General features: G+C 40.7%; 1 protein-coding gene across 3 annotated transcripts in view; it reads right to left on the bottom strand.

Moving 5' to 3' along the window:
* PPP1R13B (protein phosphatase 1 regulatory subunit 13B) overlaps positions 1-22,954 on the bottom strand; it is a 75,478-nt gene that overhangs the window by 39,828 nt on the left and 12,696 nt on the right. For 2 of the 3 annotated variants that reach the window (XM_033850553.2, XM_033850554.2), the window contains exon 2: positions 3,679-3,826. In XM_033850553.2, coding sequence (XP_033706444.1) covers positions 3,679-3,826 — 148 coding nt within the window. Of the gene's footprint in view, positions 1-3,269; positions 3,358-3,678; positions 3,827-22,954 lie in introns of those variants that run through there. The other variant, XM_033850555.2, reaches the window with a different exon arrangement.

The raw sequence follows: 22,954 nt of genomic DNA, 5'->3' as shown, positions 1-22,954 counted from the left end.
AGGACATAAATCATCTCATCTCAGTTGAAAATGAAGTCTGTGTGTGCTTAGTTCAACTCTGAACTGAGTATTTGTACAACGAAAAGCAAGCACAAACTGAACACTAATGAAGTAATATCATTCCATATTTTTAGTTTTGAAAGTAACACTTTTTATGGATATAGGCCTATAAAAAAGATTTTTAGGAACTTGTATATTGTAGTTTTATAGCTGTGAGGTCCATGTTTAAGCCTAATCGTGTCCCTTGGTTTTACATAAAATTGTCTTAGGCCATATTTTTATTCATATTGCTTTGGCTTACAAATTTTTTTCACATTAATTAAAATCAGTTTACAATCTCCACTTAAATCTACCAAGTCTGAGCATAACTTTATAAAGTTAAAACTCCAATTTTGCCTTAAAGCCAGTTATTGAAAAAAATGTTTCCCTTTATAAATAAAAAAATTTTAAAGACTAACTTCAAGAAAAGCAAGCTAAGCTTCACTACCTTTTTTAAATAAGAAGGGTTAACTAAAACGTATTTCTGTTTTAAAGCGAAAACAAAACTACCCCACATGTATCATGTAGAATTAATAGCATACTATACCTCATTAGCATCTTATGTAATGGAGAAATCTATGATAAGACTTTCAGCCATTCTTGGATAAGGCAAAAAAAAAATCAAGTAGGAAATTTCACAAAAAGAAAAACTGAAGGTCCTACCTACACTCCTGATTTGCATTAGAGCTGACATACTCGAGGAAGGGAACCACAAAAAGATCAGGATAATAAGCTGGCCAAGTTAACAGATTGTTACAGGCTGGGTTGTGTCCCTTCACACACAAATTCATATGCTGAAGTCCTAACCCCTAGTACCTCAGAATGTGACCTTATTTGAAGACAGGATCTTTAAAGAGGTAATAAGTTAAAATGAGGTCATTAGGGTGCACCCTAATCTAAATGACTGGTGTCCCTTTAAGAAGAGATTAGGACACAGATACAGACGGAAGGCCATGTAAGGACACAGGGAGAAGACTGCTGTCTACAAGCCAAGGAGAGAGGCCTCAGGAGAAACCAACCTTGCTGACACCTTGATCTCAGACCTCTAGCCTCCAGAATTGTGAAAAGATAAATTTCTCTTATTTAAGCCACCCAGTTTGTGTTACTTTGTTATGGCGGCCTGAGCAAAGTAATACACAGATCCACAGAGAAATATTCTCTTCTCAAAAGCACTGACAATTACATTGGAGTATCATATTTCTGAATACTGATGACATGAGTATACCATGTGTTATGGATGCAATCATTTTTATGCAAAGCGTTCTCCAAAATCTGAATATTACCTTAAGGGTTCCTCTGGGGTAAAAAAGACTGAGAAAGGCTGTGCTTTTTCCCCTTCCTTTGAATCTCATCCACCACCATCTCTTCAAGACCTCGCTTTGCTGCTCCAATTTACTCAATGATTTAAGTGTTTACTCAGGGCCTATTATGAGAAACAGGCTGGGCACTGGCGGTATGATGGTGAACAAACAAGTTCCTGCCTTCAGGAATTTTAGTCCAATAAGACAGAGAGAGATGAAAGCTACCATATTATGTTTTGATAAATACAATGACAGTACTGGAGCAAAGGGGAGGGACCCTTAACACACTCTGAGATTCAAGGAAGGGATTAGAGGCAAAGGTGCGTGGGTGCTAGGGACTGCTCTAGACAGTGGGAGCAGTGGCTGTGACCCTCTGTGCTCCGAGGAGGTAGGCCTCATTCCTGATGAGGCTAGACCACAGGTTATGATTTCAGATGGCCCTGGAGCCAAGGACTGCAACAAATGAGTGACTCAAGCGGCCAGGGACCACTGGGGCTCTCCCAGACTAATATAAGGGGCAGATAAGGAATAAGAAGTGACAGCAAGCCACAAAAAGCAAGAGTGCTAAGAGGCTAGAGGAGAGCAAACAATGATGGAATGACCAGCCTCTAACATTAGTCCTCTAAAAACTGCAATTACTTAACACCCCTTTTCCTGTAGCTGATATCAGACTGATAACTGAGGACCTGGCCTCTTACTTCTACTTTAGTAAATAGTCCACCATTTATCAAAGTCAAGTTTCTCTCAATGTGTCCTTAAAGTTTTTACTCTGAATCTGAAGGATAACATTAAAAGCACAAGACTTTGGAAGAAAATATTTACAAATCATACACCTAATAAGGGACTTGTATCTACAATATATAAAGAACTCTTACTGGGGATGTAATGTACATCACGGTGACCAGAGTTAACAATACATACTGCAGGGACTTCCCTGGTGGCGCAGTGGTTAAGAATCTGCCTGCCAATGCAGGGGACATGGGTTCGATTCCTGGTCCGGGAAGATCCTACATGCTGCGGAGCAACAACTACTGAGCCTGTGCTCTAGAACCTGTGAGCCACAACTAATGAGCCCGTGTGCCACAACTACTGAAGCCCACGCACCTACAGCCCATGTTCTGCAACAAGAGAAGCCACCGCAATGAGAAGCCCACGCACCACAATGAAAAGTAGCCCCCACTCGCTGCAACTAGAGAAAGCCTGTGCACAGCAACGTAGACCCAATGCCACCAAAAATGAATTTAAAAAAAAAACATACTGCATATTTGAAGTTGCTAAAAGAGTAGACCTTAAAAGTTCTCATCACAAGAAAAAATATTCTGTAACTGTGTGCAGAAATGGATGCTAACTAGACTTACTGTGGTGATCATTTCACAATATACACAAATATCAAATAATTATATAGTACATTTCAAACTAATAAAATGTTGTATGTCAATTATACCTCAATTAAAAAATTATTTTTAAAAAGTGTAAGAATTCACTGATTATCCCTAAGTGTCCTTTAAACACATCCATCTGGACACCCACCTCATACACAGCATGTTCCAACTGACCACTCTCTTGCTTCCTGACTCAGACCCATCCATGCACACAGCTACCTCCTTCCACACGCTGCCAGAGCAGGTGGCCTTGCCAGTCTAGTTCCCACCCTCCTGGGCCCCTCCTCTCAGTGCTGTCTGAGGAGCACGCCTTCCCCATGCTCTTCTCTTGTCCTTCCCTCACACTGCTCCCCTCGCCTGGTGTATCCTATCCCAGTTCAACTCCACATCTCCACGAGAATCCACATTATTTTGCAGAATTTTCTGTATTCGGTAATTATATTACCTACACTGATCATCTCTGCCCAGCTAGCTGACAAATCCTTAAATGTAAGAGCCAGTATTAACTCTTCTCAACTTAATAAACAAATATTTATGAAGCACTTACTATTTAAAAGGCTTTGTACACAGGGGAACACGATAGTGTTTTTGTCTTCGTGAAGTTATCGTAGGGAGAAGAAAAGCAGATGAACAACCTGACATGCAACAAACAAAACACTGTAAGGTCTCAGTGGACAGAGAACTCTCGTTTGGTCAGTAGTGATGTCAGAAAGCCTTCACACAAGAACCGGATCTGCTTTCCCAGCTTCTTCCACATGGCTACGGTGAGGGTCAAATCACAGAACACACTTCTTTGCAAACAGCATTTATAACATCCTATCCTCATGCGATAAAATAGTTTTTACTTTACTCAATTCCTTATTACCTCAGATAACAAAGAACCGGAAACAACATTCTGTATTCAATAAACACTGGATTTCATGTACTTAGTCATCTTTATAGAGCCTAATACATACCATTTCCTCTCCACACTTCAGCTAAATGGCAACTGCCTTCTCCAGGTTCCTTGCAAAATTCTACAACATCCCGACATGTTGTTTCTGGTGTTATGGGAACTTCTGTTAAAATCTGTTCATTGTTGCTCAAGAACACGGTTAATATCATCTGTAAGAGAAAGATTAAATTAAAGCTACAACTTAGAGTCATCCATCAATAAAGAGATTAATCTGTAAATTAAAAGTGATCCCCCCACCACCCCAGTCCCCCACTGCCACTCCGCCCTGCCAGAATGCTTACGGGGCAGGTTAAGCTGATCCTAAAGTTCATGTAGAAAAATTGAAATATAAGACAAGTCAGGAAAATGCCAAAAGAGGAGTATTAGAAGGAAACTAGCACTACTAGATATTATAAAGCCTCAAAACAGTATGGCAACAGCACATAAATAGATCAACGGGACAAATTATAAAGTCCAGAAACAGAAAATGGTAAATGATGAAGCAGGTATCTCAAAACTGAGGAAGGAAAAGACTATATATAATGAATGATGCCTGAGCAATTAAAATACCCATCTGGAAAAAAATGATTCATATTGCATATCATACACAAGCATAAGTTCCTAATAGATCAAATATTTAAATATAAATCACAAAATTGTAAAGATTCCAGACTAAAACTGGATAAATTCCTTTTTATAACCTTGGAGTACAGAGCCCTTTCTACCTATGACTCAAAAACCAGACACCACAGAAAAAGATATATTCAGGTAATAAAACACAGGGATCTTTTACAAAGCAAAAAAGACTAACTGGGGAAAAATATTTGTAACTAATATCACATATAAAAAGCCAATCTTCTCAATATATAAAAGGCTCCTAAAAACTGGTACCAGAAAGACCAAAAATCCAATTTATTTTAAAAAATTGACTGAAGAAATAATATATCACAGTAAAAGAAATGAAAATGGTCCTTAAATGAAGGTATATTATAATGTATTTGAAAAATTAAAAAATAAAAATTGTCCAGCATTATTTTAAAAAAACTTTTAAAAACCCTACCACTTTGATCTAAGAACTCAAGAGATTGTATCACAAGGGATTTTTAAAAAACATTACTCCTAAAGTAAAATTTAAACCAAAGATTTTCTTTAATCTTTTTTTTTTTTTTTTTTTTTTTTTTTTTTGCGGTACACGGGCCTCTCACTGTTGTAGCCTCTCTCATTGTGGAGCACAGGCTCCGGATGCACAGGCTCAGCAGCCATGGCTCATGGGCCTAACCGCTCCGTGGCATGTGGGATCTTCCCGGACCGGGGCACGAACCCGTGTCCCCTGAATCGGCAGGCGGACTCTCAGCCACTGCGCCACCAGGGAAGCCCTGTTTAATCTTTGATCAAAGTCAGAAACAAAATCTGCATTTGTCCCAAAATTCTCCTCTCAAAATCTCGGCTGTCAACTAAGTATTTTAGTTCATTGTTAAAATATTTTTTTCTTAGAAGTGCCCTAAATTCCTAAATTTTGAGATTAAACATCTCTATACTGACAGCCAGATTTTATTACCAAAACTAGTAATAGTTATGAACTGTTCTCTTGCCACCAATCTCCCCTTACTCCAACCTACCCCCCTTCACTGTTGCCAGTTAATTTCCTAAATGTAAATCAGCTGAAGTCATTCCCTTGCTTAAAATATTCAGGAGCCCTGCGCTGCCTAATAGCAATCCTTCCCAAAACATTTATTCGAGTTTATAAACAGGAAACTGGTTTCTTTACTGAGCACTCAAGAGTCTAACATTGTAATGTTCATGTGAATCTCTAACTTTTCTCCCCCAGAGACTCTTATGGGGCTTGGATTTCCACAGAATGCCCTCCGAGAAAGCCTAGACTACAGGATAAACTGCAAACTCCTATCACGGGTAAAAGATTCCTCACAACCTTCCTAGCCTTCCAGCCCTAGTGCCTTCCCACAATGAACCTTGCTCCCTCAAGTCCAAGCTCTCCCAGGCCGCTGTCCCCCTGCCCCAGTGCCCTTACTGTTCGCCTGTAAACTCCTATTCACCCTCTGAAACTCAGCTCATACGCTACACCTCTGCAAAACCTCCCTTCACCACCTCCTCTCACCAAGGAGGCTACATGTTCCTTCCTTTGTGATCCAGTAGCTCTTCACACACATCTTCATTACATCACCCTAGGCTCTACGTGCCTCCAAGCAATTCACTTTTGAATCTTTTGTTCCCGTTGCCTCATCAGTATCTGACGTATGGGAGGCACTGTGAAATCTGGTCGACTCCACGAATGGCAGACAAAATATAAAACCTCCACCATACCACAGAACTGAGGAAACACTACTCATGATCTAAGTAAGATACACCCAGTCTGTTGAACAAGCACTTTTCCTTCAGTTCTTCTAGGATGTTATAAACACATTTCTCTTTTATAAGAAATAAAACAGTTATTTCTGCTCACTAACCCACAGAGGAATTTATCTTTAAAAGTTGGGGTCTTTTGGGCTTCCTTGGGGCGCAGTGGTTGAGAGTCCGCCTGCCGATGCAGGGGACATGGGTTCGTGCCCCGGTCCGGGAGGATCCCACATGCCGCGGAGCGGCTGGGCCCGTGAGCCATGGCCGCTGAGCCTGCGCGTCCGGAGCCTGTACTCCGCAACGGGAGAGGCCACGGCAGTGAGAAGCCCGCGTACCGCAAAAAAAAAAAAAAAAAACAAAAAGTTGGGGTCTTTTAAATACTAACATAAATGGCCTGGAATCTATAGAATTTGGAATAAAATTGGTAATTCCTGGATCCAGTGCAAACAAGTCCAGAACTGAAGGGCCTTAATGCTATACCAGTTTCATCAGAACAAGTGGAATTTTTTTTAAATAAATTTATTTACTTATTTATTTTTGGCTGCATTGGGTCTTTGTTGCTGTGCACAGGCTTTCTCTAGTTGCAGCGAGCAGGGGCTACTGTTGCGGTGTGCGGGCTTCTCATTGCGGTGGCTTCTCTTGTTGTGGAGCACGGGCTCTAGACACGCGGGCTTCAGTTGTTGTGGCTCGTGGGCTCTAGAGCGCAGGCTCAGTAGTTGTGGCCCACGGGCTTACCTGCTCTGTGGCATGCGGGATCTTTCCGGACCAGGGCTTGAACCCATGTCCCCTGCACTGGCAGGCGGATACTCAACCACTGCACCACCAGGTAAGCCCTTGGAATATATTTTTATTCTTGTTTACTCATATTTATTTTATTCTTCTAATGGTAAATATTGTCCCATGTGATTTCACAGCCTATGCTTTAAATTTAGTTATTTATTTATTTGTTTGTTTGGCTGCGCCGGGTCTTAGTTACAGCACGCGGGATCTGCATTGTGGCATGTGGAATCTAGTTCCCTGACCAGGGATCAAATCCGGGCCCCCTGCATTGGGAGTGCAGAGTCTTAGCCACTGGACCACCCGGGAAGTCCCCTCATAGCCTATGCTTTTTAAGATCTAATAATATATTTTCCCAAACCACAGTTTATAAATCAAAATTTCAAATCAGTGAGAATATTTTTAAAAATTATCTTCTCTTTAAGTGCTGTAACTACATTTCACTAATAACCAGGAGTGGGTCCTGTTTTCTGCGGTGTTTCAGCCTTTTCATTCCTCATCCTGTACCGCTTGTGTCTACTACAGGATCCATGATTTGTTCTCCATACTGTGAGCTAGTGAAGGTTTACACAACCATCTGCTTCTGGAAGCCGGGCCTCTGGCCAGAACCAGTCTCGCATGCTCATCACCCACCATGGGCACACAGTGGCACCCGTAAAGGCATGGCTTGTGCTTCTCTGCTCGGAAAGCAGAATTCTTTAGGAACCTGCTGTCAGAATGAACCATGGCGTGACACTCTTCAGGGACACTTTTGAATTACCAAGACTTTTCAGCTAGTGAATAAGTTCAACATGATGGGGGAAGGGGAGGAGGGGCAGAATGGCAGAGTTGTGAGTTTGAATATTTATTTTTTGAAAGCTAAGAACTCGCACATAATTTATCCGAAAGTCACTACACATTACTTCAGTTTTTAATTCTATTTTATAGTCTTTAGTAAACCCTATCTTTCCTAATCTTAGCAAAATCCATTTCCCCTAATCTCTACTACTCAATCAAAGCTAATATCATTATAATCATCACAGATTTAAAAGCTCTCGAGATAAATTAAGCTGGCATTGACCTGGATGGTACATACTTCCCTAGAGCAACCCCTAAAATTGGAGCTGAAAAGGCATGGGACTGCTACCATTATTCTAGCAAGTATTTCTTAAATTAAAAGAAACTGAAGAATCTCCAACATAAATATCATAAGTATTAATCCTAGATGCACTTTTTTTAATATCTTTGAAATCACAATATATCTTACAACTGATAGCATGTCACAATCTAATGGGTAGTGTTATTTTTTTTCTTTCTTAATAGTATGTATGGAGATGAAACCCAATAGGGTTAAGGATTAAGAAGACAAAGAAAACAAAGTAAAGAAGTTAATGTTTTATTCTTCCTAAAAGATTAATATGTTGAAAATAAAAGATTTGGTTAACTACAGTTAGAAAAACACACAAAGATTTATACTATGTGCTGTAACCAGAATGGCACGTGATGATAAAATGCCTTATATGCCTTTCTTCAAACTGTTCCCTCTGCCCAGACAAGTCACGTTATCAGACCCTGCCCGCCTGTCTGTCCTTCTCCATCATCCGCAAACGTCCACCTCCTCTTGGAAGTATCTCCTGACGCAACTGTCCACCCATCCTGACCCAATGTGAGTCAGGGCCTCCTCTTTTGCTCTCCTATAACAGACTGTGGCTATTTCTGGCATAACATTCTTACACTAAATTATCAATGGTTTTCATGATTACATCCTCTACTGGAACAGTGTTTGTGACTCACAGGAGTGAGCTGTGACCCATCACCTGCTCTTGAAATCATCTAAGTGGGTCTCAAGCTGCACATATTTTTATTTAAAGTTGTTTTAAAAAAACCTAGAATGGCCATAAGGCCACTGAGGGCAGGACCTGTGTTCTCTAACTCAGTGCCTGAGTAAAATATGTGTGCTCAGTAAATAAAAGATGGAAGCAGCCTAGCAGGCAGCTAACTGCATAACCATATCAGATTAAGAGGTCAACTTCTCCTCACTCTCAAGAACATTTGAGCTACATAAAGAAAATCACTGGGAATCTACCACTAATGTAAGTCATCTACATAGGAGAGCCTTTAAAACATTTGCTCACCTAACCAACCTATCTAAAACAGCACTCCTCTATCTCACTCTGCTTTTTTTCTTCTTCGTTTTCATCACCACCTGATCTATGTTGTATATTTATTTACTTGTTTATCCTCTGTCTCCTCCCACTAGAACATAAGCTCCCTGAGAGCAGGGATTTTAGTTAGTTCACTGCCCTATCACTAGTGCCTGGAGTAAAGCCTGGTACATAGTAGGCACTCAGTAAACTCCCCCAAGTATATAAAAAATTTCTTTTTAAAATAGGTTGAGTCACAAAGGGTAGGTGTCTGCCTTCTTATCTTCAAGGTCTCCATAGGAAAACAAACAAACAAACAATATTTTACCCCCCTTATCACTGAGTTACTCCACATCAGAGAGGAGAAAGATAAAAATCTTTTAAAAATGTTAGTGTTGGGGACTTCCCTGGTGGCGCAGTGGTTAAGAATCCGCCTGCCAATGCAGGGGACACAGGTTCGAGCCCTGGTCTGGGAAGATCCCATATGGTGCGGGGCAACTAAGCCCGTGCACCATAACTACTGAGCCTGCGCTCTAGAGCCTGCGAGCCACAGCTACTGAGCCTGCGTGTCACAACTACTGAAGCCCGCGTGCCTAGAGACCGTGCTCCACAACAAGAGAAGCCACCGCAATGAGAAGCCCACGCACCGCAACGAAGAGTAGCTCCCGCTCGCCGCAACTAGAGAAGGCCTGCATGCAGCAATGAGACCCAAGGCAGCCAAAAAATGAATTAAAAAAAATTTTTAAATGTTAGCGTAAAAGTCAGAAGCCTATACACACGCATATGATATTTGGCAGATTTTACTCAAAACTAGACATCACAGAAATCCCTTGTTAAAGTTTTCCCTCCTTCCACAAGGTGGCACTGCAGGGTGTCGGGGGGGTGGGGGGGAGTCCCATCCTTACTCCTGCAAATTTTGGGGAAACGAATTAACTCCAAAGAAAATGAACAAAGAGTTTGGTAAGATATTACACTCAATTTTCATAATTGGAATTCGTGTTATTTTGGCAAAGAACTAGAACTAGCCTTTCAAGATCAATGAAGAATTTTTTTCTAAATAAGCAAGAAGTAAATATTTAAGACTCTTGAGAGGACAGATACATTTAAATATTTAAGTAGCATCTACTCATAAGAGACTAATACAGTTAAATGACCATTAAATTAGATCCTCAATAACCATATCAATTAGTTCAAGTCACTGTTTTTTGCCTTTTTTTTTTTTTGCGATACCTGGGCCTCTCACTGTTGTGGCCTCTCCCGTTGCGGAGCACAGGCTCCGGTCGCGCAGGCTCAGCAGCCATGGCTCACGGGCCCAGCCGCTCCGTGGCATGTGGGATCTTCCCGGACCAAGGCACGAACCCGTGTCCCCTGAATCGGCAGGCGGACTCTCAGCCACTGCGCCACCAGGGAAGCCCTGGCAGGCGGATTCTTAACCACTGCACCACCAGGGAAGTCCCTTTGCTTTAATAATTTAATATTTTAAAAGTATATATTCCATCATATAAAAATTTCCTCTCACCAGCTTGAATTGGTGAAATCTGGTCACACGCTATTCCTGGGAATACAAAATATACATCTCAGCTTCCCTTCACCTTACTTACTTAATCCCTCCAGTATTTAAAAGCATATGCATTTTGAGGAAACCTGTCTAAAACCTTGTAGAAATACAAAACTCACGAAGCTTCTTGTAATGTCTAGATATGCTATTACTCCATACCATGTGTGGAGGTGATGCAGCTGACCAAATATAATCTATTCATTATAACTTAAAGAATCCTCTAAAATAGGAACAGGGCAGTATCAACTCTGACACCCTTGTTCATCAATGTTGAGAATCACTGCTCAGAATGATGGTTGCTTTACTGACATTGTCCATGTGAACATTATGGAAGCAGAACTGATTTTCAAACCACAGGTTGTGACCTACTAATGTGCTGTATAATCAATTAGTGCCCTCAGGGCCAGTTTTGTTTTTTAATGGAGAAGAACAATATAAAATAGTATTCTAACACAACACTGTAAATCAACTATAATATAAAATAAAAATTAAAACAAAACACACATCAAAAAAAAACAGTATTAAGAGAATGAAAAGGGACTTCCCTGGTGGCTCAGTGGTTAAGAATCTGCCTGCCTATGCAGGGGACACAGGTTTGATCCCTGGTCCGGGAAGATCCCACATGCCGTGGAGCAACTAAGCCTGTGCACCACACTACTGAGCCGGCGCTGTAGAGCCTGCGAGCCACAACTACCGAAGGCCTCATACCTAGAGCCCGTGCTCTGCAACAAGAGAAGCCACTGCAATGAGAAGCCCGTGCACTGCAACGAAGAGTAGCCCGAGCTCAACACAACTAGAGAAAGCCCACGCAGCCATACATACATACACACATACATAAATAAATAAATAAATTTAAAAAAAGAACGAAAAGACCAGCCTGGGAGAAAATATTTATAAAACACATATCTGATAAAGAATCTGTATCCTAAATATACACAGAACTCTTAAAACTCAATAAGAAAACAAAGAACCCAATCAAAAAATGAACAAAAGATCCATATACCTCATCAAAGAAGATACACAGATGGCAAATCAGCATGTGAAGAGACGTTCATCAGAGGTCATTAGGGAATTGCAAATTAAAACAACAATGAGAAACCACTACACACCTAACAGAATGTCCAAAATCCAGAACATTGACAATACCAAATGCTGACAAAGACGTGGAGCAATAGGAACCTGCTGGTGGAAATGTGAAATGGCACACCCACTTTGGAAGACAGTCTGGCAGTTTCTTACGAAACTAAACATATTCTCACCATGAGATCCAGCAATTAAGATTCTTGGTATTTACCCAAATGAACTGAAAATTTATATCTACACAAAAACCTACACACGAATGTTTATAGTAGCTTTTTATTCATAACTGCCAAAACTTGGAAGTCACCAAGATATCCTTCGGTAGGTGAATGGATAAATAAACTGTGGTGCATCCAGAAAATGGAATATCATGCAGTGATAAAAAGAAATGAGCTATCAAGTCACAAAAAGACATGGAGGAAACATAAATGCACATGGCTAAGTGAAAGAAACCAGTCTGAAAAGACTACATACTGTATGATTCCAACTATATGACATTCTGGAAAAGAAAAAACTGTGGAGACAGTAAAATGATCAGTGGTTGCCAGGAGCTGAGGGTGGAAAGAAGGATGAGTAAGTGGAAGGAAAAGAATTTTTTAGGGCAGTGAAACTACTCTGTATGATACCATATTGGTAGATAAATGACACTCCACATTTGTCAAAACTCACAGAACTGTACAACAGAAAGAGTGAACCCTCATGTAAACTATGGACTTTAGTTAATAATAATGTATGAACATTAGTTCATTAATTATAACAAAGGTACCCCATTAAAGCAAAATGTTAATAATAGGGAAAACTGTTGGGGTTCAATCTTTCTGTAAACCTAAAACTGCTCTAAAAAGCAGAGTCTATTAAGTTAAAATAAAAAATAAAACAATACACTACATGTGGTAAAGGTTGAGTCCTGTCTCCTGAAATTCTGACTACATATATCCATATAGAGAGATACAGGATTGTGTGTAAGACTGGGTCACGTTGTAAAAGGTGTTTCTTGGTGTGGGTCATGGTCCAAGAAGTTTGGAAGAAACTGCTCTCAGGGCCTCATGAAACCCCCCAGGATTAAATGAAAAAATCACTACACTGGGGGAAAAGCACTCCCATCAACATTTATCAGTGCTTATTACTAGGCACTGTGATACACACTTCACACATTCTCAATTCGCACACCAACTTCGTGAGATAAATACCAACCTTCATTTTACAGATTAGGGAAAGGAGGCTTGGAGAGGTTAAATAACTTGTCCAAGGTCACTGAGCTAATAAATGCCAGAGTAGGATTGGATTTAACCCTGGTCTGACCGACTCCAAAGCTATGGTCTGAACCACTACTCTAAACCACTTCAAAAGAAAAAAAGCAAAACAGCAGAATTTTAATAAATACCTTCTACTTACAGTATACTCCCCATTATTAGATAACTTCTCAACTAACCAAATTTTATCCAGTGTCTACAGTTGAAGCTATCTAAAATGCAAAGTTAATCATACAAGGGAACCAGAACAAAGAATCATGCATTTTTTCTAATTATTCAACTATAAAGATGATCTCACTAATAGATGTTCTAATTAAATTTTCTTGACCTTACAAAATTTTAAATTAGGTGTACCAACAATTTTCAGAATAAGGCTTCCTCTTTCTACATATTTCTTTGTAAAATTCAAGAAAATATATTCCTGTAGGTATTTTTTTAAAAATATTTATCTACTCCTAGGTATATACCCAAGAAAATTAAAAACATATGTCTACACAAAAACTTGAACAAAAAAGTTTATAGCACCATTACTCATAACAGCCAAAAAGTGGAAACAGCCCAAACTGATGAACGGATAAACAAATGTCGTATATCTATCTATACAATGGAATATTACTTGATCATAAAAAGGAATGAAGTGAATGCTACAAACATGGATCAACCTTAGAAACACTGCCAAGTGAAAGATGCCAGATACAAAAGGTCACATGTTGTGTGATTCCATTTACATGAGATGTCCAGAATAGGCAAATCCATAGAGACAGGAAGTAGATTAGTGGTTGCCAGGGAATAAGGGGAAGGAGGAATAGGAAGTGACTGCTAATGGGTACAGTTTCTTCTTGGGGTGATGAAAATGTTCTAAAATTAGATAGTGGTAACAGTTACACAAGTCTGTGAATATGTTAAAACCACTAAACTGCATACTTCAAAGGAGTGAATGTTATGTGAAATACATGTCAATAAAGCTGTATTTAAAAAATATCTAGCTATACCAATTATTCAACCTACATAATCAGTAAAATATTTTTCCCAATGGAAACAACTTTAAATAAATATTATGGGACTTCCCTGGTGGCGCAGTGGTTAAGAATCCGTCTGCCAATGCAGGGGACACGGGTTCGAGCCCTGGTCCGGGAAGATCCCACATGCCGCGGAGCAACTAAGCCCGTGCGCCACAACCACTGGGCTTGTGCTCTGGAGCCCACAAGCCATAACTACTGAGCTCACGTGCCACAACTACTGAAGCCCACATGCCTAGAGCCCGTGCTCCACAACGAGAAGCCACCGCAATGAGAAGCTGGCACACCACAACAGAGTGGCCCCCACTTGCCACAACTAGAGAAAGCCCGTGTGCATCAACAAAGACCCAATGCAACCATAAATAAATAAATAAATATCATTTCCTTGTATATATTTTTCTTTTCTCTAGTAATAAAGATTTATAATTGTACAAATCCTGTTTTTTCATGTCTGCTAATACCAAAAGTTGAGTACTAATCCTTTTGCCAGCAGAAAACAAAGCTCAAAACAAGGATAATTAGTAATGTCTCTGAAGAACATTTTAATATAATCACGCGTATAGACACCATAGCAAATACCATCATCTGTACAAAATCAGAATAAAATTTATGAAGGAAAAGTAAGTCCAATAGCCCTCCTATCTCTTTACAAATGACTCCGTCCATTTTGTCTTTCAGGTTTGAGCCAGCTCTTAAAAACCATGATGCTACTTTGAATTTGCCTATAATGCTCTGAGTTACCATTCTCAAAATATTTCTCTAGAAAAATAAGCAAAACTCAAGTGTAGAAAACAAAAGTCCCAGTGCCTGGAGATTATCTATGCCATTTACAAAGGAAAAATACTTCAATAGGTGTCCCTTAGGCCTCATGGAATCTAAATTCAGGCACTAATGACATGAACCATGATAAGATGTCCTAATGAAACAAGACAGACCACTGTTGTTACAGCAGAGTGATATGGTGGATAAAGTTTCACCTAATTAGGTGAGTTCCACGGAAGAAAAAGTTTGGTGTTAGCACTGTTCAATAACAACTGTAACCAGGATCTAGAAATCACTATGAAAAGGAAAACTAAACATTAATTTACTAATCTCCATATAAAACCCACTGTTAAAAAAAAAAAGACTTGCCTAAATTTCGTCATCAACTTTAAAAAGAGAAACCTCAAGGTTTTTAAATAAGTTTTCATAATAAATGCCTTGTTGGTATGTTATGCTTAGGAAAATTGCTTGTTGGAAGTAGGACACATACAGAGCTACAATTGTTTTTTTCAAATTATGCTAGTTCTGACATACCTTAGGTGCTTAAAATCGAATGAAGTTTATAACAAGATACTTAACTTCAAAGGACTTTTCCAATTTATTAATAATAAAAATAGCTATTATTTCAGTGCTTACTATGTTCACAGACAGGCCTTCTGTTTACCCATATTATATCTCTGAACTCTCCCAACAGGTCTACGGAGCTAGGTGCTAGGATGATCGTGTCACTGCATACAGACCGAAGGACTGCCCAAGGTCACGTGACTAAGAAGTGCCAGAGTGTCTGACCCAAGAGTGTCTGACTCCAAAGCTTAAGTTTCTACTTGAATAGCTCAGGAACAAAGCTGTGAACACCTTTAAAAACAAAACAAAAAACAACACAACTATTCAAGTTCTTCATCCCTATGAAACAGTAAGAAACAATCTCTATTCAAAAGTTATCAGAAACGTAAACTATTTTTTTTATAATGGAAGAACTCACTTCAAATATATAATGTACACATTCCTTTGAAAAGCAAAACACTGTAAGTATGAATACAAAACAGTAAATTAGTAGAGACTCATTATAAAATCCAAAGATGAATGTACTCCACAGCCTAGACTGCCTCTGGGAAAAAATTCCTACTAACAAAGACTAAACTAAAAACTGATGCCTTCCCACTCCACGTCTTCACCTCTTTCTTGACCTGACCTGGGTCCTGAGATTTGGATCTGCTCAGATACCAGAAGAACCTTTATAAAAACCTGTGTACAATTTGCAAAACTTCAAAACCATTCCTTTTGAAGAGAGAATTATGTATTCCATCACTCATTACAACATGAGGCTGCATATAAGTTTTCTTATTATATCACACATCCAAATTTTTACCTTTCCAAACAAAAAGCTCTGTTATGGAGATCTGACTGAATTTCTGAGTATTAATATTGTCAGGAAGTTATATGTTTTCAGAAAGAGAAAAGAATGAACATTTTCTTAGCCCCTACTAGGCAATCATACACCAATTCAGTCCTCACGGCAACCTCAGAGACCCCAACTGGGATGGCTTTCAGATGACAATTCTCTCCCCTCTTCTCTGGGACGCACACTTGGCAAGTTTTCAGGGGTCAGGCTTATTTTACATGCCCATCCCTCTTGCCATTGCTGACTCAAACTAAGGAAGATACGTGATGAAAAATGTTCTTCGTCCCACAGATATCCACTGAGTGCCTACTGTGTGCCAGGCGCTGGAGATTCAGCACTGACAAAGCAGACAGTGTTCTTGTGTCTGCTTGTGGAGTTTTCATTATAGTTTGAGGAAAGAGACAAAATAAGTAGGTAGAACATGTATCGTATGGTGGGTGGTGATGTATACTATGGAGAAAAGCAAAGCAGGCAAAGGAGATTGGGAACAAGGCAATTTTAATTTTAAGTGAGGTGGTTAGAAAAGGCCTCTGGGAAGGAGGTGAGAGAATGAGCCTGCAGACAGCCTGACAGAAGAGCACTCAGGCAGAGGGAACAAGTGCAAAGGCCCTGAGGCAGAAGGAATGCCTGGTACGATTCAGAATCAACAAGGAGTCAGCTTGGCTGGAGCAGAGAAATCAAGGGGAGAAGAGTAGGTGATGAGAGGTAAACTACTAATTAGGCTTCTGCTCAGAGGGAGCTTGGAAGTCCTTAGAGTTCAGCTAAGAAGTGGCATGTTTTACCATCATGATTTACAGACTCACTCGGCTGCTTTGTTGAGAACAGACTGAGGGTGAAGAAGCACAGAAACAGGAAGGCCCTTAGAAGACGAACCCAGGAATCCAGGAGAGAGAGAATCCCGGAGGCAGTGCAGAACAGAAGCTGGCTAGACTGTGAAGGTAGCTCTGATCTGCTGATGGAGTGGATGCTGAGAAAGAGGCTGTGCCGTAGAGAGGGGGCCCACCACCCCTGATGCCAAGGTCCCCAGAGTCGTCCCAGTTCCTGCTCCACCTGAAGATTCCATTGTTCAGCTCTCCCTCCAGCATCCTTCCAATAAAGCCCCTTCTAAGATTTTTTTTTTTAATTTTTTGGCCACACCTCACGGCATGTGGGATCTTAGTTCCCTGACCAGGGATCGAACCCACACCCCCTGCACTGGAAGCGCAGTCTTAACCACTGGACCGCCAGGGAAGTCCCTTTTCTAAGATTTTAGAAAGTACTTGCAACCAAAATCAACTCAACTACTAAAGTTGCTATCATTTTACAAATGAGAAACCTGAGGTATAAAAAAGGTTCAGCGCTCATCCAAGGCACAGCAGTTCCTGGGTAGCTGAGTTCAGATGTGAACACACAAGTCTGCCTGGCTCCCGAAAACCTGTGCCACACTGCCTCCCAGGCCTTGACTAGTCCTCTACCTGCAAACAGGCACAGAGAGCATAAAAGCAAAACAAAACCAAAAGCAAAAGTGGGAGGGAAGTAGGGAGAAAAGGTCAGCAAGAAAACCCGCCTCAGGGCCAGCATTTCACAAGACGTGAGAAGCAGGATCATCCTGTTACGGAGACCTACCTCCCTTTCCCTCCACCCCACAGGGTCAAGGGCCTCAGCAACTCTGTTCCGCAAACACATGGAAGTCCCAGCTCTGTACCAAGTTGAAAGCTCCAACTGTCTCCATCCAGAAGAAGAGAGGAAATGGGGCTCAGGTTGACAGATCACCTTTCCTTTGGTCTTATCATCTCCCTACACTGCCACAAAATAGTTTTCTTCCCCCTCAGGTCACAAAAACAGTTAACGTATTATTGTTGGCTCAGCACTCAGAGTGATCTCACAAGGATCCACGTTTTAACACAAAAATAAAATGTTGTGTTTCCTGAGGTAACAGTCATACCAGTCCTACAAAAAGCATACATTTTAAGCTGCAAATTTGAGAGGACAGTACACAGGTGCCTCAATTTTTTTTCAATAGTCAGTAAAGTTGTTTGGGGAAAAAGAAAGGATAAAAAATTTTTTTGGTAATTTGAGTTATTTTAGAGTAAATAACCACTTGCTTCTTAATCCATTCATAAAAGCATTCAATGCAATTAAAAGGGATATGCTGAGAGTTTCAAATTTAAGCTATCATAAAGATCAGTCATCAAATCTTAGAGCCAGAAAGGAGACTTACCTAACCACCACTCTTTCCCCATTTTACAGATGAGCAAGCAGAAGCCCAGAGAAGGAAATAATTTGTCAAGGTTAATAAATCTTATTAGTAACAAAACCAAGACTGAAATCAGGTCTCTCAATTCTCAGCCCAGCAGGCTGCCTCCCTTTCAGCAGTTTATTTAGTTACACTGTTTACTTAATATTGAATGAGAAGGTCTGTGAAATGTCCAGCAAGAAGCCTGACATACAATATTCTCTCAAATCTAATTTCCTTCCTTTCTTGTTTATTTAAATACCTGGCAACAACCCTGGGCACTGCAAAAGTTAGAAAAACGCCAGAACTAAAAATTATAGAAATGAATTGAAATTAAATTACAAAAGAGAACCATGAAACAAAATTGACAGAGGAACACATTATCAAGTGCAAATTATAAAAGGTAGCTGATCAGAAAACAGACCTATAATAAATTTTGAAAATGACTCCATGACTATCAATGGGATCCTGAAAAATGTAAGCTAAGTGACACTATTTGTTAAAAAGGCGTTCAATTGGGATATAACTAGGTGACCATATAATTAAGAACCAAACATGGTCACTTTGAGTGGAGAAAAAAAGCTAACAAAACAGAATGCCAGGACAACAGGCAAAAACCAAGATGTTCTCTTGCACACCTGGATGTATGGGCACCCAGTATAAATCACACCTATGGAAAACTACATTGTTTCATCTGCAAGAAAACACTCGCAAGAGATGAGTACCACAAAGCAACAAATATTTTAAAAATCAGGACTAAAGAGAAAATGAAAACTACAGAATAGATTTTTTTTTTCCATGAATATTCATTCCAACTATCTACTTCACCGGCAGATGAAAAGTAAGCCCTGACCTCCCTGGTGGTGCTGTGGTTAAGAATCCGCCTGCCAATGCAGGGGACATGGGTTTGAGCCCTGGTCCGGGATGCCGTGGAGCTAGTAAGCCCGTGCACCACAACTACTGAGCCCGAGTGCCACAACTACTGAAGCCCGTGCGGCTAAAGCCTGTGCGGCTAGAGCCCGTGCTTTGCAACAAGAGAAGCCACCCCACTGCAGCAATAAATATTTTTTAAAAGTAAGCCTTATAAAATGACTCATCAATCATACCTCAAAAAAATTCTTTTCCACCCTTAATCCAACAGAAACAAGGAAAAGAACCATTTATGACATGCAAGTGAAAGAGGTAGGAGCATCATCCCCATTTTACAGATGAAGAAGCAGGGTCAAGAGAATTTTTTTTTAATTTACTTATTATTTTTTTATTATTTATTTTTGGCTGTGTTGGGTCTTCGTTTCTGTGCAAGGACTTTCTCGAGTTGCAGCAAGCGAGGGCCACTCTTCATCGCGATGCGCGGGTCTCTCACTATTGCGGCCTCTCTTGTTGCGGAGCACAGGCTCCAGACGCGCAGGCTCAGTAGTTGTGGCTCACGGGCCTAGTTGCTCCGCGGCATGTGGGATCTTCCCAGACCAGGGCTCGGACCCGTGTCCCCTGCATTGGCAGGCAGATTCTCAACCACTGTGCCACCAGGGAAGCCCCCAAGAGAGTCTTGATACGTCACTCAAGGTCCGAATCTAAACTCGGGGATGACTCCAAAAGCTACAAGGCCCATCAGAGTCCCAGGTCTCTTTTAGGACAGACAGCACAGCTTGGCAGGCCACCTCTCTCCCTCCCTTCAAGATGAGGCAGACAGTGTTTCTATCCTCAAAAGAGAATGAGGGGAGGGGGGAGGGGCTTGGCATGTAGGTTTGGCACACCTCACCCAGCTGTGGGTCTCTCTCTTTCAGCCAAGGCCAGAAAAAGCTCATGGACCACAACGACCCTAGTCACCAGATCTGGGCCCCGTGGGATAACCGAGGACACCCACAGGACAACCAAGATCCTACATCCAAGGAGTCAACTGACCTTGGAAATTCAAACCACAGAACCTAACTTCAACTTTCAAGGGTTCTGCAGTCCAGCACCCATCTTCCTCCTCAGCTGCTGTGAACAGCAATAAAAGTAATGGCACCCATTTACTGATTGACACTATGTGCTAGACCTCATGCTGAGCATTCTCCAATGCATAATATTGTTCAATCCCGCCAGAAATCCTGGGAAGAGGTTTTTGTTTTTCTTTGGGGCTTTTTCTTTTTTTTCTATTATCCTTATTATTTTTTAGGTGGCAAATTAACACCCACGTAATTTTTTTTTAGAGTCTAACAACAGATGTAATAAAAAACAGACAGTCCCCCTAATGACTCACACTTTTAAACAGCTGGTATATATCCTTTTAGACCTTTCTCTCCACCACAAAACTCTTTTCTTCTTTTTTACAGTGAGATCACATTAAGTAGAAAACGGGTTTTTCAGCCAACACTACATTTGGGGCATTTTTCCATAAGAATTCACACAGTTCTACTCCTTTTTTTTAGGCTATATATTATTTCTCCCTATGGCCACACCATTATTTATTGAGAGACACTGTTACTTTCAGATGAGGAGATAAACTCCAACAGGTATGTGACTTGTTTAAGGTCACAGAGTAAGTGGCAGGGCCAAGGCTGGACCCAGGCCTACCTGATTCCAAAGTCTGTGTTCTCAGACACTCGGTCCCACAAGGTACTTGTTTTGAAAGTTTCTGTCAACTAGACTACAAACCCCTTGAAGACAGGGAATCAGTGTCTTTAAGTCTCCAATGCCTAGCATTGTGTTGGCATATAATAAGAGTTAATAAATATTTGTTGTGTAAATATCTGATGAATGTCACTTTTTTTGTACCTCGTTTACCTTCCCTCCTATGCCATTCATATCTTTCACAGTGCCCTGGCATATCATGGAGGCACAAACATATCTGTTGAAAGTATAGCTCTAACGCCATTCTCGGTCTGGGTCACTTGGCCTCTCTCCATCTCAGAATTCACCTGTAATGCCAGCTCAGACCCACCTGCTTCCCCAGGAGCTTCCCTAACAGAGGGCTTTCACATGGAGATCCCTCTATTCAGCTCTAATACAACATCATAAAAAGTTAGCACTAGAAACAATCTTAGCAGTTATTCATCCTGTACCCCTCCTCACTCTGTAGTAATAGAGATCGTAATCCATGGTTTTATGACAAACTAATAAGTCTTCAACCCACAAGAAACTAAAAATTTCAAAACCAAAGTGCAAGGCACTTAAAGTAGATTTTGCTAGGTACTACTTGAGGAGGGGGATGGCAAGATACGAAGGCAGTGAAATTCTGCAACAATTTAAATGTCTACTTGAGCCTCCAAAAGACTACTAACCCTGAGTTTATAGTCTCGTCCTGCCTGACTCCATGGTGGTGCAGAATTTTGACCTTCGTAACCTCTAGCACCAGACTTCTCTGAATATTAGCCAAAACCTCATCAACTGATAGAAATGGGCTCTTCTATTGTATGATTAACCATAAAGCTTCAGATTAAGAGATTTTAATCTCTTAATTTAATCTCTTAATTTTGCGTAACAAAAAAAACTGGCAAAACAAAAACAAAAGATAATTTTCCATTAAATTTAGTCATGGAACTTAGCTACTTTGACTTGACTATCAAAAGTATAAGCAGGGGGGCTTCCCTGGTGGCGCAGCGGTTGAGAGTCTGCCTGCCGATGCAGGGGACACGGGTTCATGCCCCGGTCTGGGAGGATCCCAACATGCCGCGGAGTGGCTGCGCCCGTGAGCCATGGCCGCTGAGCCTGCGCGTCCGGGAGCCTGTGCTCCGCAAAGGGAGAGACCACAACAGTGAGAGGCCCTCGTACCGCAAAAAAAAAAAAGTATAAGCAGGGGACTTCCCTGACGGTCCAGTGGTTAAGACTTTGCCTTCTGATGCAGGGGGTGAGGTCGATCTCTGGTTGGGGAGCTAAGATCCCACATGCCTCAGGGCCAAAAACCAAACAAACAAAAAAACATAAAACAGAAGCAATATTGTAACAAATTCAGTAAAGACTTTAAAAATGGTCCACATCAAAAAAAAAAAAAAGCATAAGCAGCTGCTACTGCTACTATAAAAATATCCCATTTTCCCTCCCAGTTACCCCATATGAGCCTTAGTATCTGATTATCAGCAACTCTCCAAAAGGACTCCCACCAGAAACCAACTGGACCATGAGGTATTCTCCGTTAACCATGATATTTGAGGATTTGTTCGATTCTAGAGGCAAATAACCATATAAGGAGATAATTATCCTCCCGTGTTTATGACAAGACACTGCAGTATAATAGACACAAAAAACCAAAACCCATAATGTAAAGCAAAGTATTACAATGTATATAACATAAACTGGACACACTTACAGGATCACTCATTCATTTAGGAAAATTTTACTGAGCCCGACATGGCCCTGGGCCAGGCTCAGGACACAGACTGTCAACATCGCCCCAGTCACTGAACCTTGAGCTGAGACAGAGAAGAGACACCAGGAAACTACAGTGGGAAACTACAGAGTGCCATGAGACCCCACAGAAGGACAGCCTGATCCAGATGCCAGCACCAGGGAAGACTTCCCAAAGGAAGCAACACGTAGGCTGAGACTAAAGGAGTTAGCCTTGAAGGGGAGTGGAGAATGCGTGCGGGAGCCAGGGGGTAAGTAGATTATGTTCTTTTGTTTTTTTTTTTAAATTTTTATTCATTTTTTAATTGGAGTATAGTTGATTTACAATGTTGTGTTAGTTTCTGCTGTACAGCAAAGTGAGTCAGTTATACATAAACATATATCCACTTTTTTTAGATTCTATTCCCATATAGGTCATTACAGAGTAT

The sequence above is a fragment of the Tursiops truncatus genome, chromosome 2, assembly GCF_011762595.2.
Source record: "Tursiops truncatus isolate mTurTru1 chromosome 2, mTurTru1.mat.Y, whole genome shotgun sequence".
Classification (NCBI taxonomy): domain Eukaryota; kingdom Metazoa; phylum Chordata; class Mammalia; order Artiodactyla; family Delphinidae; genus Tursiops; species Tursiops truncatus.
The sequence above is the reverse complement of the archived record's forward strand: the minus strand, read 5'-3'. Positions and strand labels throughout refer to the sequence as shown.